Below are 18,789 nucleotides of genomic sequence, written 5' to 3'. Positions count from 1 at the left end.
GGGGAGTTCTTCATTTTAATGGGGCAGAGAACCCTCAGATTGAGTTCATTTTGAAAGAAATCCTCCAATCTGAACCCATCAATATAATGAGCTCTTCACATTTCCCTCAGCTGCAAGTCTGTCATGAGGGGAAAAGACCACAACCATCGAGAGCAAACTGGATATAAAAGCAATCAACCCCAAATGTACACACTGAAAGATGGTGCCACAATGCAACACACAAATTGACCCCAGAAATCCCTCTCTGTGATGTCACCCACACAAAGTGACAGAGTACACCTACATCTATGAAGAAATCAACCTGACCAACTATTTGAAGGGCAGTTTTTTAGGCAAGGATAACATCCCTTCATTTCTCCTTGTTAGACAATTAGCTTGAGAGCAGCACAGCATTATTAGGAGCATGACCACACTACATTTCACAACAGCTCCTGCCAGGTTATAAAGCAAATGTTGGATTTTTTACTTACTGGAGGATGCTAGCAGTGGCCATGAGCTTACAGGAACTAGATTCCTAAGTGGACATATACCCCAAAGCTTTCTGTATCTGCACACTTGTGCTCACTGTTAACTTTAAGAGCACACTATTAATTTCTCAAACATGTGGCTGCCTCATAAGCCCAGAAGTAAAACATGTTCATTAAAGAGATGGGAAAAGGTTCCAAGCAAACTGCCAAAACTAGCATAATTATGAAACTATTTAACACTGGAACCAACTAGAGTCACACACTGTGTCTAGATCACAGTGATGTCATCAGAAACACCCAGCCAAAAGGCACTAAAACTTCTGTGCTCCCATAAATCCACCTCACACCAGATGACAAACATTTTTAAGTTACAGTCAAAATGATTCTGGGGGTGGGAAGGGAGTTCTAAAAGTTCTAATAACTATAGCTAAGAGATTTGATAAATGCCAATTCATTTTAGCATTAAGGATGACAGAATGGAAGGGACCTCCAGAGATCATCCAGTCCAAGCCCCCTGCCAGAGCAGGATCACCCAGGGCAGGTCACACAGGAACACATCCAGGCAGGTTTTGAATGTGTCCAGGGAAGGAGACTCCACAACCTCTCTGGGCAGCCTGCTCCAGGGCTCTGGCACCCTCACAGTAAAAAGAATGATTTCAAACAAGAGTCACAAGAGCAGAAAGCTAAAAATACTCATCATGTATCTGGAGAGCTGATTGTTAAAGAAAACACCACTCACTTACAAAAATATCCTTTCAGCCTGGAAAAGCTACAAATGATGAGGTCCTGCTCAGGGAAGGTGTTACACAAACACACCTCGGAGCAGGGCACAGAAGTTTGCACATTCAGGCTCTTTTTTTCCCCTTGTGGCAAATGTGCCAGACCAGGTACTCAGCTGAAATGTTTTCCTGGAGCACCATGGTTACTTCTGAAACCATGCAAGTCATAAGTGACATGCTAAAGACATCACAGCTAGCAAATCCACATGCAAGAGACTCAGTCAATTTACTACTACCACATCAGCCAGATACTGCAAGGAGTTTCTCTTCATTCCTTACTCTGTTTTCCATATTTAAAATGCATAGCTCTTGGTCTTCAAAAAGACACTGTCACATTCTACAATATCCTCTTTAACAGCAAGACCTCCAAAATGCCTCCTAAGTTGGCTTTATGGGGAAAACAAGGCTTTCTCCTGGGGAGCACTTAGCTATTTATGCACATATTGTCCCACTGCTTTCATCAAATCATGTAGCCCTGAAGAGCAGAGAAAATTGGTTCCACTTAAAAGAGAAACAGATTAGATGGTCCAAAAAAGAAAGCTCCACTTGTTCTTAAGAGCCTGCTTATTCAGGAGGGTAGGAAGTATTTACTCAATAAATACTTCCTCAGATACTGACTGCTGAATAGTGCCAAAAAGGGTCAGACTAGCAGATGATCAGACATGGTGAGGGGATGGTACAACAGGGATGGCATAGGAAACAAGAAAGCAAAAGGAGAGAAACAAACCCCAAATGCTTCTTAAAAGCAGCATCTTTACTGCACAAGAAAAAACATCCTCCAGGGAAGAGTGTGAGTTCCAGCATGGCCAGCAGCAGACACTGCCTTCATTCTCTTTAAGAGACACTCCTTTTGCTATGCAAAACTCCAAGGTGCAACTGCCTCTCTCTGTCATTTTTGAGGGACTAAAATTTACTGCAAGGTTTATTATATGTAAGCTCTCTAAGTTTACCAAAACAGTTTGGAAGAAGTTATGAAAATGACTCTGAACTAGAGCCAAACCAACTTGCATGAGAAAATTCCCATAAGCATCTCACAGCAGCACTTCAATCAGCTACAACACACTAAGCTGAACTGCAGAGTGGTAAATCTTGGTTCCAGCATTATTAAATGGAAAAAGAAGCCTCACTCACGTTGAGCAGGACATTTTCATTTGGCATCTGAGTGTGCAACTATGTCCAATAATTGATTTTGATCAGGTAGAGATAATTACACAGACAGCTATTACTAGATGGGTAGTAAATACTGCAAGACCTATTAAAAAGTTATTGGAAGCAGGTTTTTCCCTCTGCTAATGCACAGTTGCTAGATGACCACCTTTGAGCCATCTGCATACTGCAAGGCACCATGATTAGAAACCAGGGGCCAGCATCACAGAACCACAGACTGTTGGGGGGTGGAAGGGACCTCCAGAGATCACCCAGTCCAAGCCCCCTGACACAGCAGGGTCACCCAGGGCAGGTCACACAGGAACACAACCAGGGGGGTTTTTGGATGTCTCCAGAGAAGGAGACTCCACAACCTCTCTGGGCAGCCTGCTCCAGGGCTCTGGCACCCTCACAGAGAAAAAGTTTTCCCTCTTGTTCCTGTGGCACCTCCTCTACTCCAGCTTGCAGCCCCTGCTCTTTGTCCTGTCCTTGGACATCCCTGAGCAGAGCCTGGCTCCATCCTCCTGACACTGTCCTGCACATCTTTATCACCAGGAATGAGGGCACTACAGGCAGAAAAACCACTGTAAGTGGTTCTCAGGTAAGTACCATGAGCCATGTTTATTAACTCCACATAGCTGGCAAACTTGGGGTTTTCTCCTTCCCCTCTCCTGGAGGAAGCAGCTGTGGTTCTCAGGTACAAAGAGGCTCAATTTCTGAGTTACTTTGCCCCAGCACTAGCCTTCAAGCAGAGTTTGGGACAATCTCCAGCTGAGGGTGGGGAGGCAGGAGAAGGCCAGCAGTGAGGGAAGACTCAATTCATTCAACCTTTTGCTGAAATCCCTGCAGGTGGATTCTTGTAGGTATATTACAAAATCCCACCATGAGTGTATAACAGCAGCTTGTTATGAGAGATGCAGTAAAACCTTTTATTAAATAGAGCACAGCAAAAGCAGCTGGAGCAAGCCGTGCCCTCCAGAGAGCCAGGAAACCACCTGCTACTCCAGTGGTGTTTCATGCAAAAGCCACTGCTAAGTAGGAAATTAAAATGGCTAAATATTTTCAAATTAATCTTTGGGCAACCAAACTACTGGTCTCAAAGTTGCATTAACTAAGAGCAAGGAAGCACCCTGGCAACTACACATCAGTTTTGACACATGGGGAACCTGCTGGGCCACACACAAGGTGAGGAAAGGGCTGGGGACAGCAGTTGATGAGAAGGCCAACCTTGGGAGGCAGAGCTTTTGCATGCTTCTCAGCAGGTACTCTAAGTGCTGCAAAGCAGCAAGACTCCTGTGCACAGGCTGATCTGCTGCTGCACCTTAAACACTACACCCTGCAGCAACAAGGAGTCTTCTGCATAGCCCACCAGGAGTCCTCTGCATAGCCCACCCACCACAATCAGTGCTTGGCCCAAGCCAAAAGGGCAATTAGCTATCTGCACAGGGAACACCAGCAGGCAGCTAGTTCCAGCTGAACACCTACAGGTACCACCACTGGCATTTCACTGCAAAGAAAACATTGCTGTGCAGAAATTGTTTTTAATCAAAAAATGCCAAGAGCAGAAGTGCCTGAGCAGCTTCAGCATGCTCCTCTTGCAAGTGAACTTGGGTTCTATGTGCAGCAACAGGAGTGAATCTCAGCTTGTCCCCCAACTCCATGCACAGCTCACTTGGCTACTGAGGACAGAGGTGCTGAAACAATCAGCATATAGGTAATAAACTGCCATTTCTAAGCACCACTTTTGAGTGGCATACTCTCAGATATGTCATAAACAACAAAAAAAGATGAGAGAATCATGACATTTAGGTAACTGCCCTGGGAAAGTTAGCTGCAGAAGGTTTGGTATAATGGAGAGCCACGAGGACAGCTGAGGGATTTGAACATTTCTCCTGGAAGAGACCTGGGGCTGTTTAGTCTGCAGAAGAGAAGGCTGAGAAGGGATCTGACCAATGTCTGTAAATATCTGAGGTGTGGGTGTCAGGGTGAAGGTGATGGTCCCTTTTGGGTGGTGCCCAGTGACAGGACATGGGACAATGGTACACATTGGAACACAGGAGGTTCCAACTCAGCATGAGGAGACACTTCTTTATGGTGAGGGTGCCAGAGCCCTGCAGCAGGCTGCCCAGAGAGGCTGTGGAGTCTCCTTCTCCAGAGACATTCAAAACCCACCTGGATGTGGTCCTGTATGACCTGCCCTGGGTGACCCTGCTCTGGCAGGGGGGTTGGACTGGATGATCTCTGGAGGTCCCTTCCAACCCCCAACATTCTGTGATTTCAGGTGAAGAGAACAGCTGTATGTACAGGAGCAGATAAAAAGAGATGTCCACTGTTCTTTCCATGCTACACAATCGCCCCCAGCTTTTCCATGGGTGCAGCCAGAGCTGAGCTGTGTACAAGGCAAGCAAAGCAGACCATCCTGAACAGGGCAGGAAACCAAGTTTTATTTGTTGCACAGAATAAATCAAGTAAGATGTAATGTCTGTTGATGACAATCAAACTGCTAGCATATGCACTCAGGACTCTGATCTACTCTGGCCACCAGATGCTCCCTCCTCATGGCAGGCTGCTAAAAAGAATGCAGAGTTTATTGTGGCTTAAGCAGATTTTTCTTATGCTGTTAAGTACTTTCCTAAAGTTTTACTGCAAAAGCTTAACATTCTTCATGATTGTAAGCAAATATCTAGGATGAGCAACCTGTATCCCACAGGCTATAATGCAGCATGGCAGGACAATTCATCTAGGTTCTTCCCTTTGGCCTCTTCTCCTAAGAGCCTCAGCTGCACACCAGATGACTGCACTGGAGCAGGCTGCCTGCTTCCCACCACTACTTTATCAAGGAAGCTTGCAGCCTCTCCCTCACCACTCTGAGAGTCCAAATGGAAATGCACACTGGCAAAAGGGTAGAAGAATTTCAAGAAAAGATGGCCACTTTCCACTTCCAGGACAATGCATTTACCCCAAACCCTGCCACTTTCTGCATCAGAGGCACATATGGGAAAGAGGACCAACAGAAGCAGGCTGCATGAATTGTATGGAGTCAGCAGCACACCCCTACCACCCTGCTTCTCAGGTCTTCATCAGGCTCTGCTGGGGAAAAACTGCAGGGCAGACAGTTTAAACACCTGGAATCCAGCACAGTTGCTTCCAGAAGGCAGCAGAACGCCACACACACAACACAGTCCAGACTGTCCTCACCTACAGAGTGTCCCAGAAGCCATAAAACATGATGCTCACCTGCCACCAAGAATGAAAACAAGCCCATGGGTGGGCCAACCCACCCAAAGGACTGGGACACAACTGCTGCCTGCAGCAGACAGCAGAGCAGCATTGGCTCTACTCATCAGGACACCACTCAGCTCCCAGAGCTGCATGGAAAACCACTGTGGTTCTTTGCAAACAGTCCCTAATGACCAACACAATTCAAAGCCTCAAGAGTAATGAGCCTTGGGCCCAAGTAATTAAATATTGCTGCTGCTGCAGCTCTTGGCTCATTTCAGGGATTCATCCCCTAACCTGAAATACTGAATCATGCTGACAGGCTCTTGAGGGGGAACAAAAAAACAATGCTTCACTATCTAATGAAACCAAAGTACATTTTCAGCTCTGACTGAAAGCACTTCCAATTAATAAAGCCCTTTACATGACAAAATCTTCCAGAGGAATGATTCATGCATGTCAAACGAGTAAAGCAGCTTTGTGCAGCTCATCCTCCAATCTGGTGTAATGTGTAAGGGCAGCTTATCAAGGTCCACAAACAGCTGAGGGGTGGGTGTCAGGATGAAGGTGATGGTCTTGTTTTTGTGGTGCCTTCCAACCCCTAAGATTCTTTGATTCTGTGACTTACACTGAAAAAGAAGGACACCACCTTACAGCATTCTGGGCTCTTTCTATCTTTGCATTTTGACAGATAGCTCTGATAGACACCAACTAGCTCAAAGCTGACAGGTGCCTGGGCAAAGGAAACCAAGGGAGGACCTTCAGCAAGCCAAGGTGACAGCCTCAGGACATGGTTTCTTAGCAAGTCAGAGGCAGAGCCACTAAAAAAGGATGCCAAAAGAGAAGTTAAAAAAAAAGGAAAAGAAAAAGACTAAATTGCCAAGGTTCTCAATAGAGGGATGAAGTTTAACTGCAGTTACTGATTTGGTTTTGGAGTGAAGTCCAGGTTTATTTCAGAGTTGGACTTAAGCTAAAAAGATGACTGAGACAGAGTTTATTGTCCCTAAGTGATCAAAATAAAACACAATCTACATCAACTGGGCATTGAAATAATTTAGCAGGAATCCCCCTCTAAGAGCAGCTATTGTCAAGTGACAAGCAAGAATTGAAACACAGGGAAGTTTTCTGCCTAAGTTCAATACCTGTAGCTAACAAACTGTAATGGAATCACCTGGTTTCAGGGCAAAGACCACTCTTACCAAAAGGAACAAGTTGTCATTTCAGAGCAGACTTTGTACTTGAAGGAATTAGAAGTATTTTGTCTGTTGGAATTTCAAGATGTGTTTACCAAAGGTGGGTAAATGACAGGGGGTTTCCACTACAGAATCTGCAATCATGCCCATGCTGGAAGAGTAGGTCTTGCTATAATGAGGAGCTAAAATACATTCCAACAAATTGAACTCTGCTTTAATCTATCAGCAAATGAGGAAAAACTGCTTCCTCTCCAAGGAAATCTCTTCAAATGCATTACCTCACCTTGGTCCCCACTAAACTGTACCAAGCCAAACTCTTCACCCGACTACATGAAACAAAGCTGGATTGTAGGGGCCAGATTTGATGTCAGCTGGATTGGGAGAAATCTGGAATTACTCCAAAGTAAATCAATTGAGGCATTCCAGACCTATGCCAGGGAAAGCTGAATCAGAATCTGACCCCAGACTTCTAGGAACGATGCCAAAGATGCTATATAAATCCTCTCACCCTATACCTTGGAACAAAGACACTGACTATGGGCATTACATTTCCTTGCTGTAAGTAGGTCAGAAAAAAAGCAAAGTAAAACCAGTGGAGGTACAAGGATTACTCTCAATCCTTCTGCTTTATACACCTGCATCTACACAGCAGAACAGCTCCTCTGTACTTTTTATAAACACACCACTTAAATATTATTATTTGCATTTGCCTCAGTAAATCACTTTTCTGGAACATAAATCTGGGAGGCTGTGGTACCTGAGTTTCAAGCCTTCCATCTACTTGCCCACATGCAGAATTAAAACACAGAAATACTTCTGTTGGTTTCTACTTTCAAGTCTATCAAATAAGACTAATGGAGTTGGGGGTCTTGTAACTCTGAAATGGGAGTCTGTAGCAATCTCATTGCAGTGATCGCTGCTTTGCTTCTCTTCCCTTCCAAAGCTCAGGAACCTGTACCACAACACGACCTCCAATCACCAATCCACCACATTCACAGAATGGTTGGGTTGGAAGGGACCTTAAAGATCATCCAGCTCCAACCCTGCTGCCATGGGCAGGGACACCTTCCAGCAGCCCAGGTTGCTCAAGGCCTCATCCAACCTGGCCTTCAACATCTCCAGGGAGGGAGCATCCATGACCTCCCTGGGCAACCTGTTCCAGTGTCTCACCACCCTCATGGTAAAGAATTTCTTCCTAATCTCCAGTCTAAATCTGCACTCCTCAAGCTTCAAACCCTTCCCTCTCATCCTGTCACTACAAACTCTAGTGAAAAGTCCCTTCCTGGCTTTCCTGCAGGCCCCGAGGTACTGGAAGGCCACTGCTATATCTAGAACCTTCTCTTCTCCAGGCTAAACTACCCCAGCTCCCTCAGCACCTCTCAGCAGAGGTGTTCCAACCCCCCCAGTCACCTTCATGGCCCTCCTCTGGGCCCAGTCCATCAGGTCCATGTCCTTCCTGTGTTGAGGGCTCCAGAGCTGGACACAGCACTGCAGGTGAGGTCTCCCCAGAGCAGAGGGGCAGAATCTCCTCTCTCCATCTCTGGCCCTGCTGCTTTTGATGCAGCCCAGGCTGCCATCAGCCTTCTGGATTATAAGTGACCGTTGTTGGTGCACCAGAACTCCCAAGTCCTTTTCTGCACAGCTGTTTTCTATCACCTCATCCCCCAGCCTGCATTGTTAACGAGGCTCATTCCAACCCAGGTGCAGGACTTTGTAGTTGGACTTGTTGAACCTCATGAGGTTCACCTGTGCCCACCTCTCCAGCTTGTCCAGATCCTTCTGGATAACAGCCCATCCCTCTAGCACGTTGACAGCACCATTCAGCTTGGTGTCACCTGCAAGCTTGCTGATTAGGTCACCTGTGCCCTATGGCACAATACTAGAATATTCTCAACAACATGTGAGGCTCCACAACTAAGGCATGGTGAAACCCTGCAGCCAGGACTTACTCCCAATGTGGTTTGCAGCTTCTATAGCAGCAAGTCTTTACTCCCAGTACACCCCAGTTCCAGGGAAGTCTCCCAGACTGAGATCCAGCTCTTGGTAGCCTATGTACAACAAGCTCCTAACGCTTCGGTTTTCAGCACACAAGTATTTTCCAGCAGCAATGACAGCAATGAGAAAAAGTCTATGAATATATTTGTTGATTTCATACTAAATATTGAGATTCTGAATTCTCAACCAACCCAGTTTTGAAAACAGACCTGGTCTGCTGCTTCACTTTATGTTGAACTGTAACTGCAAAGTGGCATTGCAACAGACAGACACCAGGTCTTGAGTAATCTCTAGGTCCAGAAGAGGCTTGGAAAACAAAAAGCATTGGTTACCATTCATAAAACTCAGTGCAATCAGTCAGCTGACAACCACTCAATAAATAATTAGTGGGATGAGGCTGATCAGAGGATGATGCATTGAGATAACACAGCTAAGAGGAGCTGAGACTTTCCCACAGTTGAGGTCTTCTCTGTGTGCCAACTTTGGCCTTCACCAGATCACCCAGGATGCTAATTCAACACACTAACCCAGAACAAACAAAGAAATCAAGACTCTTCATCACCTTTTGAGGGCAGATTCTGTTTTCTATGAGGTAAGCAAACTGCAATTCACCTCACAGTAAGACCCAAGCCAGCATGTGGGAAGTAGGCTAAAGCCAGATGGAGGACGTGGCATGAGCTGCACCAGCTACACAAACCGGAGGGAAGACAAGAAGGCGCAAGGCAAAATGGAATCAGAATCAATAAGGTTGGAAAAGACCTCAAAGATCATCAAGTCCAACCTGTCACCCAGCACCTCATGGCTACTAGACCATGGCACCAAGTGCCACATCCAATCCCCTCTTGAACAGCTCCAGGGACGGTGACTCCACCACCTCCCTGGGCAGCACATTCCAACAGCTAACAACTCTCTCTGTGAAGAACTTTCTCCTCACCTCCAGCCTAAACCTCCCCTGGCACAGCTTGAGACTGGGTCCTCTTGTTCTGGTGCTGATTGCCTGGCAGAAGAGACCAACCCCCTCAAAAATACTGACAAGCCTGAGGAGAGCTGCTATTATTTCCACAGGTTTTTTGTCCAAATCATATTTTATAGAACTTAGGAACACTGACAGGGAAAGAGGAGACCTAACGTGGAAGAGTGAAGAGGTGACAAGAAGAAAAATCCATTTCTACAGTCAAATATCAAAGCACAACCATAGCTAAACTGGAGTTCTCAGTGAAAAGGAAGAAGCTGTTCAGGGAGTCAGTGCCCACATTTCCAATGCTTATGAAAGAAAAAAATCCAACACTTAGAAATAAAACAATAATAAATAATAACAACAACAAAAAAAAAATCAAGGTGAGAAAGTGAAAACAGAAGATGAAAAGAGTTTGTTCAAAAGCCAAAGGTTGTAAAAAAGTGCCAATCAGAAACACATGGTTCATGGAGCACTGATTTCTGCTGAGCTCCAAGATGATCCAGAAAAGAACAAGCCCCACAGCCACATCTATTTTAGAACAAACCCATGAAATAACTGGGCTCTAGGCAGCTGCTCTGAAGCAAAAAAATAATTCAAAGCATAGGGGAAACTAAACTACTGAAATATTGAGACAAGTGCCAGAAATTCAGCACTGTGCAGGATTCCCTAAAAGATTTGTACACGTAGAAAACTCTCCCAGCGTGTCCAAAACTGTGATCATGTCCTTCCAAACTGCAGCATCCTGACAAGGCTCCAAATTGAATGAGACTCCTTGGCTAGTCAGGTGTTCCAAGGCAAACAAATTACATCTGCATGAGCAAATGAAGAGCAGGCTATCCAAGTCTGATGGTTAGTCCTCTGACTTCAAGCCTCACCACGCTTTTGCCATCACTGAACAGCACACACACGCACTCCAACAAAACCCAGCCCCACCTGCCAAAGCAGCCGCATTCAGTGCAACCACTGCAACCCAGGGGAGGGGAGAGACAGCAAAGCACTGCTCCAGACCTGCAGCTAGCTTCACCACCCAAACAAAAACTTCATGGCACTGTACAAGCCTTCTGTCCTCATAACCTGCCTGCACACTCTATCTGCCGCTGCAATCATCTCCCCGTTGAGCTCAGTTCCTGCTCGCAGCGTTCTTTGCTGGCAGCCTCGATGGCTGTCAGATAGGAAGGTGTCTGCTGCTCTGACAGTCATGCTTGTGGGCTGCTCCCCACTGTTTCTCAATTTATTATTATATGCCTTCAAAACCTGCTTTGCAATGCCTGATAAAAGGAACAGTGCTTAACTGTCTGTATGCTGTGCCCTTCTGAGTGCTTGTATCCTACAGTCCTCCCTGATCCCAGAATTAGTTATCCTTGGGGTAGAGTTTTCATCTGTCTCTACATCAGCATAATCCTGATGCACTGTGTCCTGATCAAAGGCAAGGACTCAGACGTGAAGCAGTAATACAGATGTTACATTTCTCCTTGAATCTCCTCATCTGCATCAGTTGCAAAACTAAAAACCAGAGAATTCAAGGTTGAATACAAAGATAAGTCTTGTGGTCAGTTACAGTGTCAGGAAGGCGAAAGAAACAGACATAAGATTGGCATTCCTGATTTGCACAGTCCACATTCAGAGCATCTAGTTTGGGCAGAGGAGTGTTGAGGCATGGACAGAGAACTGTAAATTTTAGCTAAGAGAAGAATTTAAGTAGAAAACAAGTTAAGGGTGCAACAGGACAAAAAAGGAGAAGCAGCCTAGGAAGAAAATCAGCATCAGCAGAGATTTAGCAAGGGGACTGCAATTGTAGATAGAAGTCCTGAGATTTAATATATAGAGATAAGTAATAAGAAGAATTTAATACCCTCTAAAACAAGCCAAAACATCCATAAGGAAGTCTCATGAGAGTCAATGACTGCCTTCCAATAGCTGAAGGGATCCCACAGGTAGTCCCTGCAGAGGAACTTTGCCTGAGGGTGTCTGGAGACAGGACAAGGGGGAATGGTTTGAAACTGAGGGAGAGCAGGGTTAGACTGGAGCTTACAAAGAAGTTCTTCAATAGGAGGGTGGTGAGACTCTGGAACAGGCTGCCCAGGGAGGCTGTGGATGCCTTCTCCTTGGGGGTGTTGAAGGCCAGGCTAGAAGAGGCCTTGGGCAGCTGAGTCTAGTTGAGAGGTGTCCCTGCCCATGGTGGGGAGGCTGGAGGAGATGAGCTCTGAGGTCCCTTCCAACCTGAGCCAGTCTAGGATTCTACAACCTTTGAGAACTAAACTAAACTTTATTGCTAATTATGCTCTTCACTAAGTTCTCTGCAGAAGAGTTCCAGTGGGAAACCAGAGGTTCATTTTACTCCCATACGCCACACAGCAGTATTCTGTTTCATTCAGGTTTCTCACTTAGTGACTACAAAGATTTGCCTGCCAGCCGGTTTTAACCGTGGCACGGAAATCTACAACAGAGGAATTTGTCAAAACACCTTCTTTTCACAAAACACTTTCAAATAGTAATTGAAGAAATCAATTTCTAGCTGTCAACTTTTTAAGCCATATCCTCAGAAAACAGCAGAAAAGTGCTGTCATTTACATTCTTGTTAGTTGATGATAGTCCTTCTGTGGTGCAGCCCCGGATCTGAGCCTCCTGAGTGTACACAGCACCGAGCGATTTGCTCCAATGTCAGCTGCAACCTTCAAACATCCTTTCTTGCCTCTGAACCTTAAACATCTGTAACAAATACTTGTTTTGAGAGTGCTTTACAGCCCCAGCATCTGACCTTTTGCTGCATGCTCCACAAAATTTCAGTTTCAAATGCCATGCAACCAGGCTATCTGATCACTGCAGCAGTAGCCAGTATCAAGTATTAGTTTTGGCTGCACAAAGTCATAGGCTTCAAATCTTGTTCTGCAGCTCTACAATTAGTTGCAATTTGCTGCTCCTAAAAACAAATTTCTCATGGACCATCTGGTCTTCAAGAATCTTACCTTAACACTGGAGAAGTCCTCAGCATGTAGCTGTTGGCATGCACAGGTGTGGATATGCACATCTGCACAGATTCTAACCACAGAATGCAAGCACCTCACAGCACACCTCATCCCCTGCTATCACCAGGTGACCCACCTGGATGAGGGAAAGGCTGTGGATATTGTCTACCTGGAATTTAGTAAAGCCTTTGACACCATCTCCCACAGCATTCCCCTGGAGAACTTTGGGGCCCATGGCATAGCCCAGTGGACTCTGGGGCCCATCCAGCCAGATTAGAATCCAGCAAAGAGCTGTGACAAACAGACTTAAATCAGCTGGTGGCTAGTCACAAGCTGTGTTTGAGTTGTGCCAGGAGAGGTTTAGGTTGGACATGAGGAAAAACTTCTTTAGTGAGAGAATGGTGAGGGTTTGGAACAGGCTGGCCAAGGAGGTGGTAGAGTCACCATCCCTGGAGGTGTTCAAGAAGCTGTGGTGCTTCAAGTTTAGTGGTCATGGCAGTTGGGTTATGGCTGGACTTGAGGATCTTAAAGATCTTTTCCAACCTTAAGGACTCTGTGATTCTACATGCTTTGGGTCTAGCATACACAGGACTAGAGAGTTTTGCTCCAGCAACAAAAGTCTCTTAGCTCTGGAGCCAGAAAGGATTATTACAAGAAATATCCAATGTCATGGAAAAGCAGTTTCCAACATTCTTTCTGTACCTAATTATTGATGTCAAATGTTATCAGCTCATCATGCTGCCTATCAAACACTGAAGAGCTTTGCACACACTGGGATTTTCTTTTGCATGACCCTGCATGTAAGTGGAAGATTCTGTGCTGAAATTGAAATGTGAACAAGGCATTAAGAAAAAACCAAACACACACACACAGAAACACAAACCAAACCCACAAAACCTCTCATAAGCACCACACCTGACTAAAACCAGGTTACCACTGACATACCCAATGACCTCTTTTAACTAAATCAGTCACAAAACTGCATATTTCAGCTTCACTGTGAGAGAAGGAAATCCTCCCTGAGCATGTGAATCAGTGCAGTGGACAAATCCTTGAGAGGAACCAAACAAAAAGCCCTTTGAGACTCTCACACATAAGAATTCTTCCAAGTACACTCAAGCAAGTACTGTAACTTCTAAAGGGAAAAGAGAATTGCACTGCAGGATCTTTAGAGCACTCCTTCACTAACAACAACACATCTTCTGAGGATGCCCAGTGTTCAGTGGTGCTACACACAGCTGTCTCAAGCAACCAGCACTGCTTCTTGGGAGGCACAAATTGCTCTTGAAATCCATTTCTTGTCTAGTCACAGGAAAATCATGGCAGAGCACTATGAACATGCTTTGACACTTGCAAGAACACAGCTACAGCTCATAAGGAATTAAAATAGGCATCAAGAAAGATGTTAACCATGTTGAGAACAGCAGTATGAGCCCCTCAGAACCTAACAGGGACTACAGCTTCACGCGTCAGATCCTTCAGAAGGCTTGAAAAAGAGGGGACCTATAGAAGCTGTTATTCTCATCAACCTCCCAAGGGTAGGAAAGCATTCAGCATGTTTCTTACCTGAGCTCCATCCTTTAATTTCAAGATGCATTCCATTGTATTGATAGTGATGACAACTGGCTCTGATCCCAGCTTTGTCCATGGCACATGAATTCGAAGTTCATGAATATGCCCACTTAAAAAAGTAAAGGGAAGCTTCAGCTCCTAACAACAACAAGAGAGCCATGAATGAATTAATTAATGAAACACACCCACATTCAAGACAAATCTGCAACACAAAGCAGCACAGTTCTAGCACAAAGCATAAGTCAAAAATCTCTTCTCCCTCCCCAAATCAGCAGTATGCCATGGGGCCTGGCAGCTGCCTAATTGCTTGCACATCTACATTAATCAGTCTGCTCAAAGCAGACGTTTGGATTACCACATTCGTGATGACAAAAAAAGTTTACAACCAAATCTCTCACATGAAGCCACTGCAAAACCTGTCACTATTCAAGAGGCAAGCAGGGGAACACAAATGCCTACACTGACAGGCATTATTCTGAAGAGCACAGGTTTGGAATTAAGCAAACATCGAAGAAGCCACAGGATGTGGTTTGCCCTCTCGGCTGCCAGGGCACACCACTGGCTCCTAGTGAGCCTGCTGCTGATCAGCACTGCCAGCTTCTTAACTGGTAAAGTCAGGGACAGAAATCTTTCTTCAGAACTCCCTCAGCAATGCTGGGCAACCCAGGGTTTAAACACCATCGCACCTTGGCTCACTTTAGGTACTTAAACGCTTTGACTCAGTACTACTAATGAATGAGTAGAAGCTAAGCAGAGACAGTCCAGACAAACATCTGGAAGTGGACCCAGGAAAGCCTGATCTCCTGCACAGCTTGACCCTAAACTTAGCCTTGCTTTATACAAGTTGCACATGCATAAAATTTAAGGACAAGTGGATTTTGCATTTAGTATTTAACATATAAAGTCTACCTACAGAATATTTTGCATTTAGTATTTAACATATAAAGTCTACCTACAGAATATTTCTGTGAGGCTAATTAATATCATTATTTGCCTAACACCTTGAAACTGTCATCAAATCTCACTGGCATGTTTTGAAAGTCCATTAAAAACTCTGATTTTTCTAAGTACTTCCCATATTCTAAATTCAGAGTTGAAGTAACCACAGTTGCAATGGTGACAGGTCAGCACATCGACATGGCCTCTCATTACTCACCCAGAAGAGAAGGCAACTATTCTTCTACATGCACATCTAACACCAACACAGTGAACAGCCCCATCTCCCCCAGCCTGTCCTTGCAGCAGAGGTTCTCCAACCCCCTGATCATTTGTGTGGCTCTGCTCTGGACCTGCTCCATCAAGCCCATCTCTCTCCTGTGTTTGGGGTCCCAGAGCTGGACACACCACTGCAGGTGAGGTCTCCCCAGAGCAGAGGGGCAGAATCTCCTCTCTCCATCTCTGGCCATGCTGCTTTTGATGCAGCTCAGGCTGCCATTGGCCTTCTGGGCTGCAAGTGCTCATTGTTGGCTCATGTCCAGCTTACACACCAGTGGCCCCAAGTCCTTCTCTGCAGGACTGCTCTCAATCTCATCACCCCCAGCCCAGACTGGTATCTACGACTGCCCCGACTGAGATGCAGGGCCTTGCACTTTGCCTTATTGAACCTCATGAGATTCTCCTTCCACCTCTGCAGCCTGTCCAGGTCCTTTTGGATGGCACCCATCCTGCCCTTCAGTCTTACCAACCACACTCAGTTTAGTGTCACCTGCAAACTTGCTGAAGCTGCCTCAGCCTTGCTCTTGATATCATTGATGAAGATATTGACCAGCACTAGTCCCAGTACAGACCCTTGAGGCATCCAAGAGTTAAGAGCAGATAAAGTGCAGCCACTGCTGATAAAATCTTCAGAAAGGACAGCTGGACAAAACATATCTCTATTTTTTTTTTAAGTACATCTTGAAGTGGGAAGGCAGTGGTGTTAACAAGCTTTCATTAATGAAGTTAAGCAAATCTGCATCTGTCTCAAGTCAAGGAAACTCTTGACTCCAACCTTGCCCAAGCTCACCCAAAGTCATGCCTGGTTTCTAGTCCCCATTCCAAAAGATGCCACTTACAGACTTCCTTACAAAACCACTTTGTGAAAACAAATTAATAAGGCTCTTCCATGTGTTTTTCCTTCATCTCATTCACCAGCATACTAAGGGATTGCAGCTAAAAGCCTCTCTCCTACAAACTCTGCCTCAGGCTCACAATCACCACTAATAAAACTTTAATCCAAATGGTCCCAGTTAAGCCACTGAAAAGCAAAGTACTGGGCACTTCAGCTGCAGATGGTGAAACAGCACCTCATGGACCACAGCTTTGGTGGGGAGGGGTGGGGCAGAGTGCAGACAGATAAACCATAGAAATAAAATGCAATCTAAGCATACAACTTAAGAGGCAACATTCTCACTAATCAAGACAGCAAACTGTGACTATTAAGAGAACTAAGTTCCCTTTGCAGACTCACAGGCACATTAATTCCTGTCACTCATCAATACTGTAAAGCCTATTTAGATCCTGACGTGTTCACAAGCATGAAGCTGACTTCAGACAGCACTCCACAACAGATCTTCTCCCACTGTGTGCTGGAAGAATTTAACACATCCTCATTTTTGTCTAGTTAACCTGAGGATATTGCAAGAAACAGAAGCAGGAATTCTTGCAAGACAAGGTGACAGGCCCAAATGCACAGCACATTTAGAAGGCACAGCTGTGCTTTTTCAAAGGAATGTGGATACAAATGCTGTCTGACATTATCCTAATTGCACAAGCAAATTTCCCTTAAAGCAACACAGAGAAATCTTTGTTGTGCTATTTCAGCAGACAACACAAAACAAACCAAATTTAGCAACTTGTTCATAAAACAACATAACAAAGCCCTTTTTCATTCCTCCTCCTTTCCTGCCAGAGCAGGATCACCCAGGGCAGGTCACACAGGAATGCATCCAGGGGGGTTCTGAAAGTCTCCAGAGAAGGAAACTCCACAACCTCTCTGGGCAGCCTGTTTCAGGGCTCTGGCACCCTCACCATAAAGAAGTGTCACCTCATGTTGAGGTGGAACCTCCTGTGTTCCAATTTGTACCCACTGTTCCTTGTCCTGTCACTGGGCACCACCCAAGAGAGATCACCTCTCAGATATTTATAGACATTGATAAGATCCCTTATCAGCCTTCTCCTCCCAAGATGAAACATTCCCTGGTTTATTCTTCTCTCAGTGGCTACATTGTCTAAATCTCCCATTATTTTTGCTGCATTTCTCTCAGCTCCTTCACTTGGATACATCAGGACACAGGAGTCCAGCTAAAGCTTGCTACACTACACATAACAGAAAACAGCTTTATCTGTCTCTCACACTCAACTCCTTGAGTTGTCAACTCAGATAAGGACAGATGGAAACAGTCTCTCCACTAGGACTTAACCAGTTCATATTGACAGCAAGCTAGAAATTGTGTGTCAGGTGTTTCACTTGGTCAAGTTTGTCTTTGTAAGACAAAGTTTTACACAGCTTCTGCCCTAATCCACACAAACCAGCTGACAGATCTACCCCTCGGTTCCTCCTAAGCTCAGATACAAGTGGAACAATGAAAACTGAAGAGATAAAACAATACAGAGAACACAAACTTGTTTAGCATGCATCGTGAAAAATACATCCTACTTGGCTTTGTGACATTTTGAACTCATTACTGTATGCAATCAGTAAACACGACTGGACAAGACATTTAGTTCATTCACGCTGCAAAGCCAGAGTTCCTGAGGAAGAACATCTCCACTAAAAAGCCTTCTTCTTCACTTCAAGAATGGGCAAAGAATTACCAACCATCAATAAAGAAATTATGTGGAATTAATGCAACCAAATGCAGGAGCAGGGGAAAGGACTTGGACATGAAGAAATATTCATAGCTTCATAGAATACCAGGTTGGAAGGGACCTCAAGGATCATCTAGTCCACCCTTTCACTGTTTTGACCTGTGCAGAGCAATCTAAACTATTTAATCAGCTTCTTTTAAATCCAAGACACAGACACTACTGTAAATACAACATACCTGTTCAAGCACATCCAGCTTTAACTCAAGTTTACTAAGCACAACATCTCCACCCCAGAGTGACAACTGCAGATCCGAAGGCTTCAAGTTCTTTATGTAGCGATTCACATAACTCATCAAAATAGGAGTTACATAGGACTCCAGCATTCTGGAAGATCTCTGTGTTACAGGTCAAGCACTGGGAAGGGGGGGAAAAAAGGACAAGACAATGAGATATTCTTTCTAAATCTGCCAGCCTAATTCTGAATGAAGTAAGAGCCACGCTGTTTGGGTGTATTTCAGACTCTGCTTTGCAAACAGACACACCTCCGTGCAGAGACACGCTTACATGGAAAGATTAAGCACAGAGCAAGATGAAAGCGCAGCTATCTGCGTCCAAAGAAGGACGTGAAGCAGCCGATCGCGCTTTTGGTCACTTCAGCTGGTTTCAGTCTACACTAACCCACCACCTGAGGTACATCTCACCGAC

General features: G+C 45.0%; 1 protein-coding gene across 1 annotated transcript in view; it reads right to left on the bottom strand.

Moving 5' to 3' along the window:
• VPS13B (vacuolar protein sorting 13 homolog B) overlaps positions 1-18,495 on the bottom strand; it is a 327,037-nt gene extending 308,542 nt beyond the window's left edge. Inside the window, exons 1-2 of the mRNA XM_054167231.1 lie at positions 18,321-18,495; positions 14,290-14,433 (exon numbers count right to left, since the gene is read on the bottom strand). Coding sequence (XP_054023206.1) covers positions 14,290-14,433; positions 18,321-18,467 — 291 coding nt within the window. The 5' untranslated portion in view covers positions 18,468-18,495. The remainder of the gene's footprint in view (positions 1-14,289; positions 14,434-18,320) is intronic.
• Between the last annotated feature and the right edge of the window lie 294 nt (positions 18,496-18,789).

Source organism: Dryobates pubescens, chromosome 14 (assembly GCF_014839835.1).
Source record: "Dryobates pubescens isolate bDryPub1 chromosome 14, bDryPub1.pri, whole genome shotgun sequence".
Classification (NCBI taxonomy): domain Eukaryota; kingdom Metazoa; phylum Chordata; class Aves; order Piciformes; family Picidae; genus Dryobates; species Dryobates pubescens.
The sequence above is the reverse complement of the archived record's forward strand: the minus strand, read 5'-3'. Positions and strand labels throughout refer to the sequence as shown.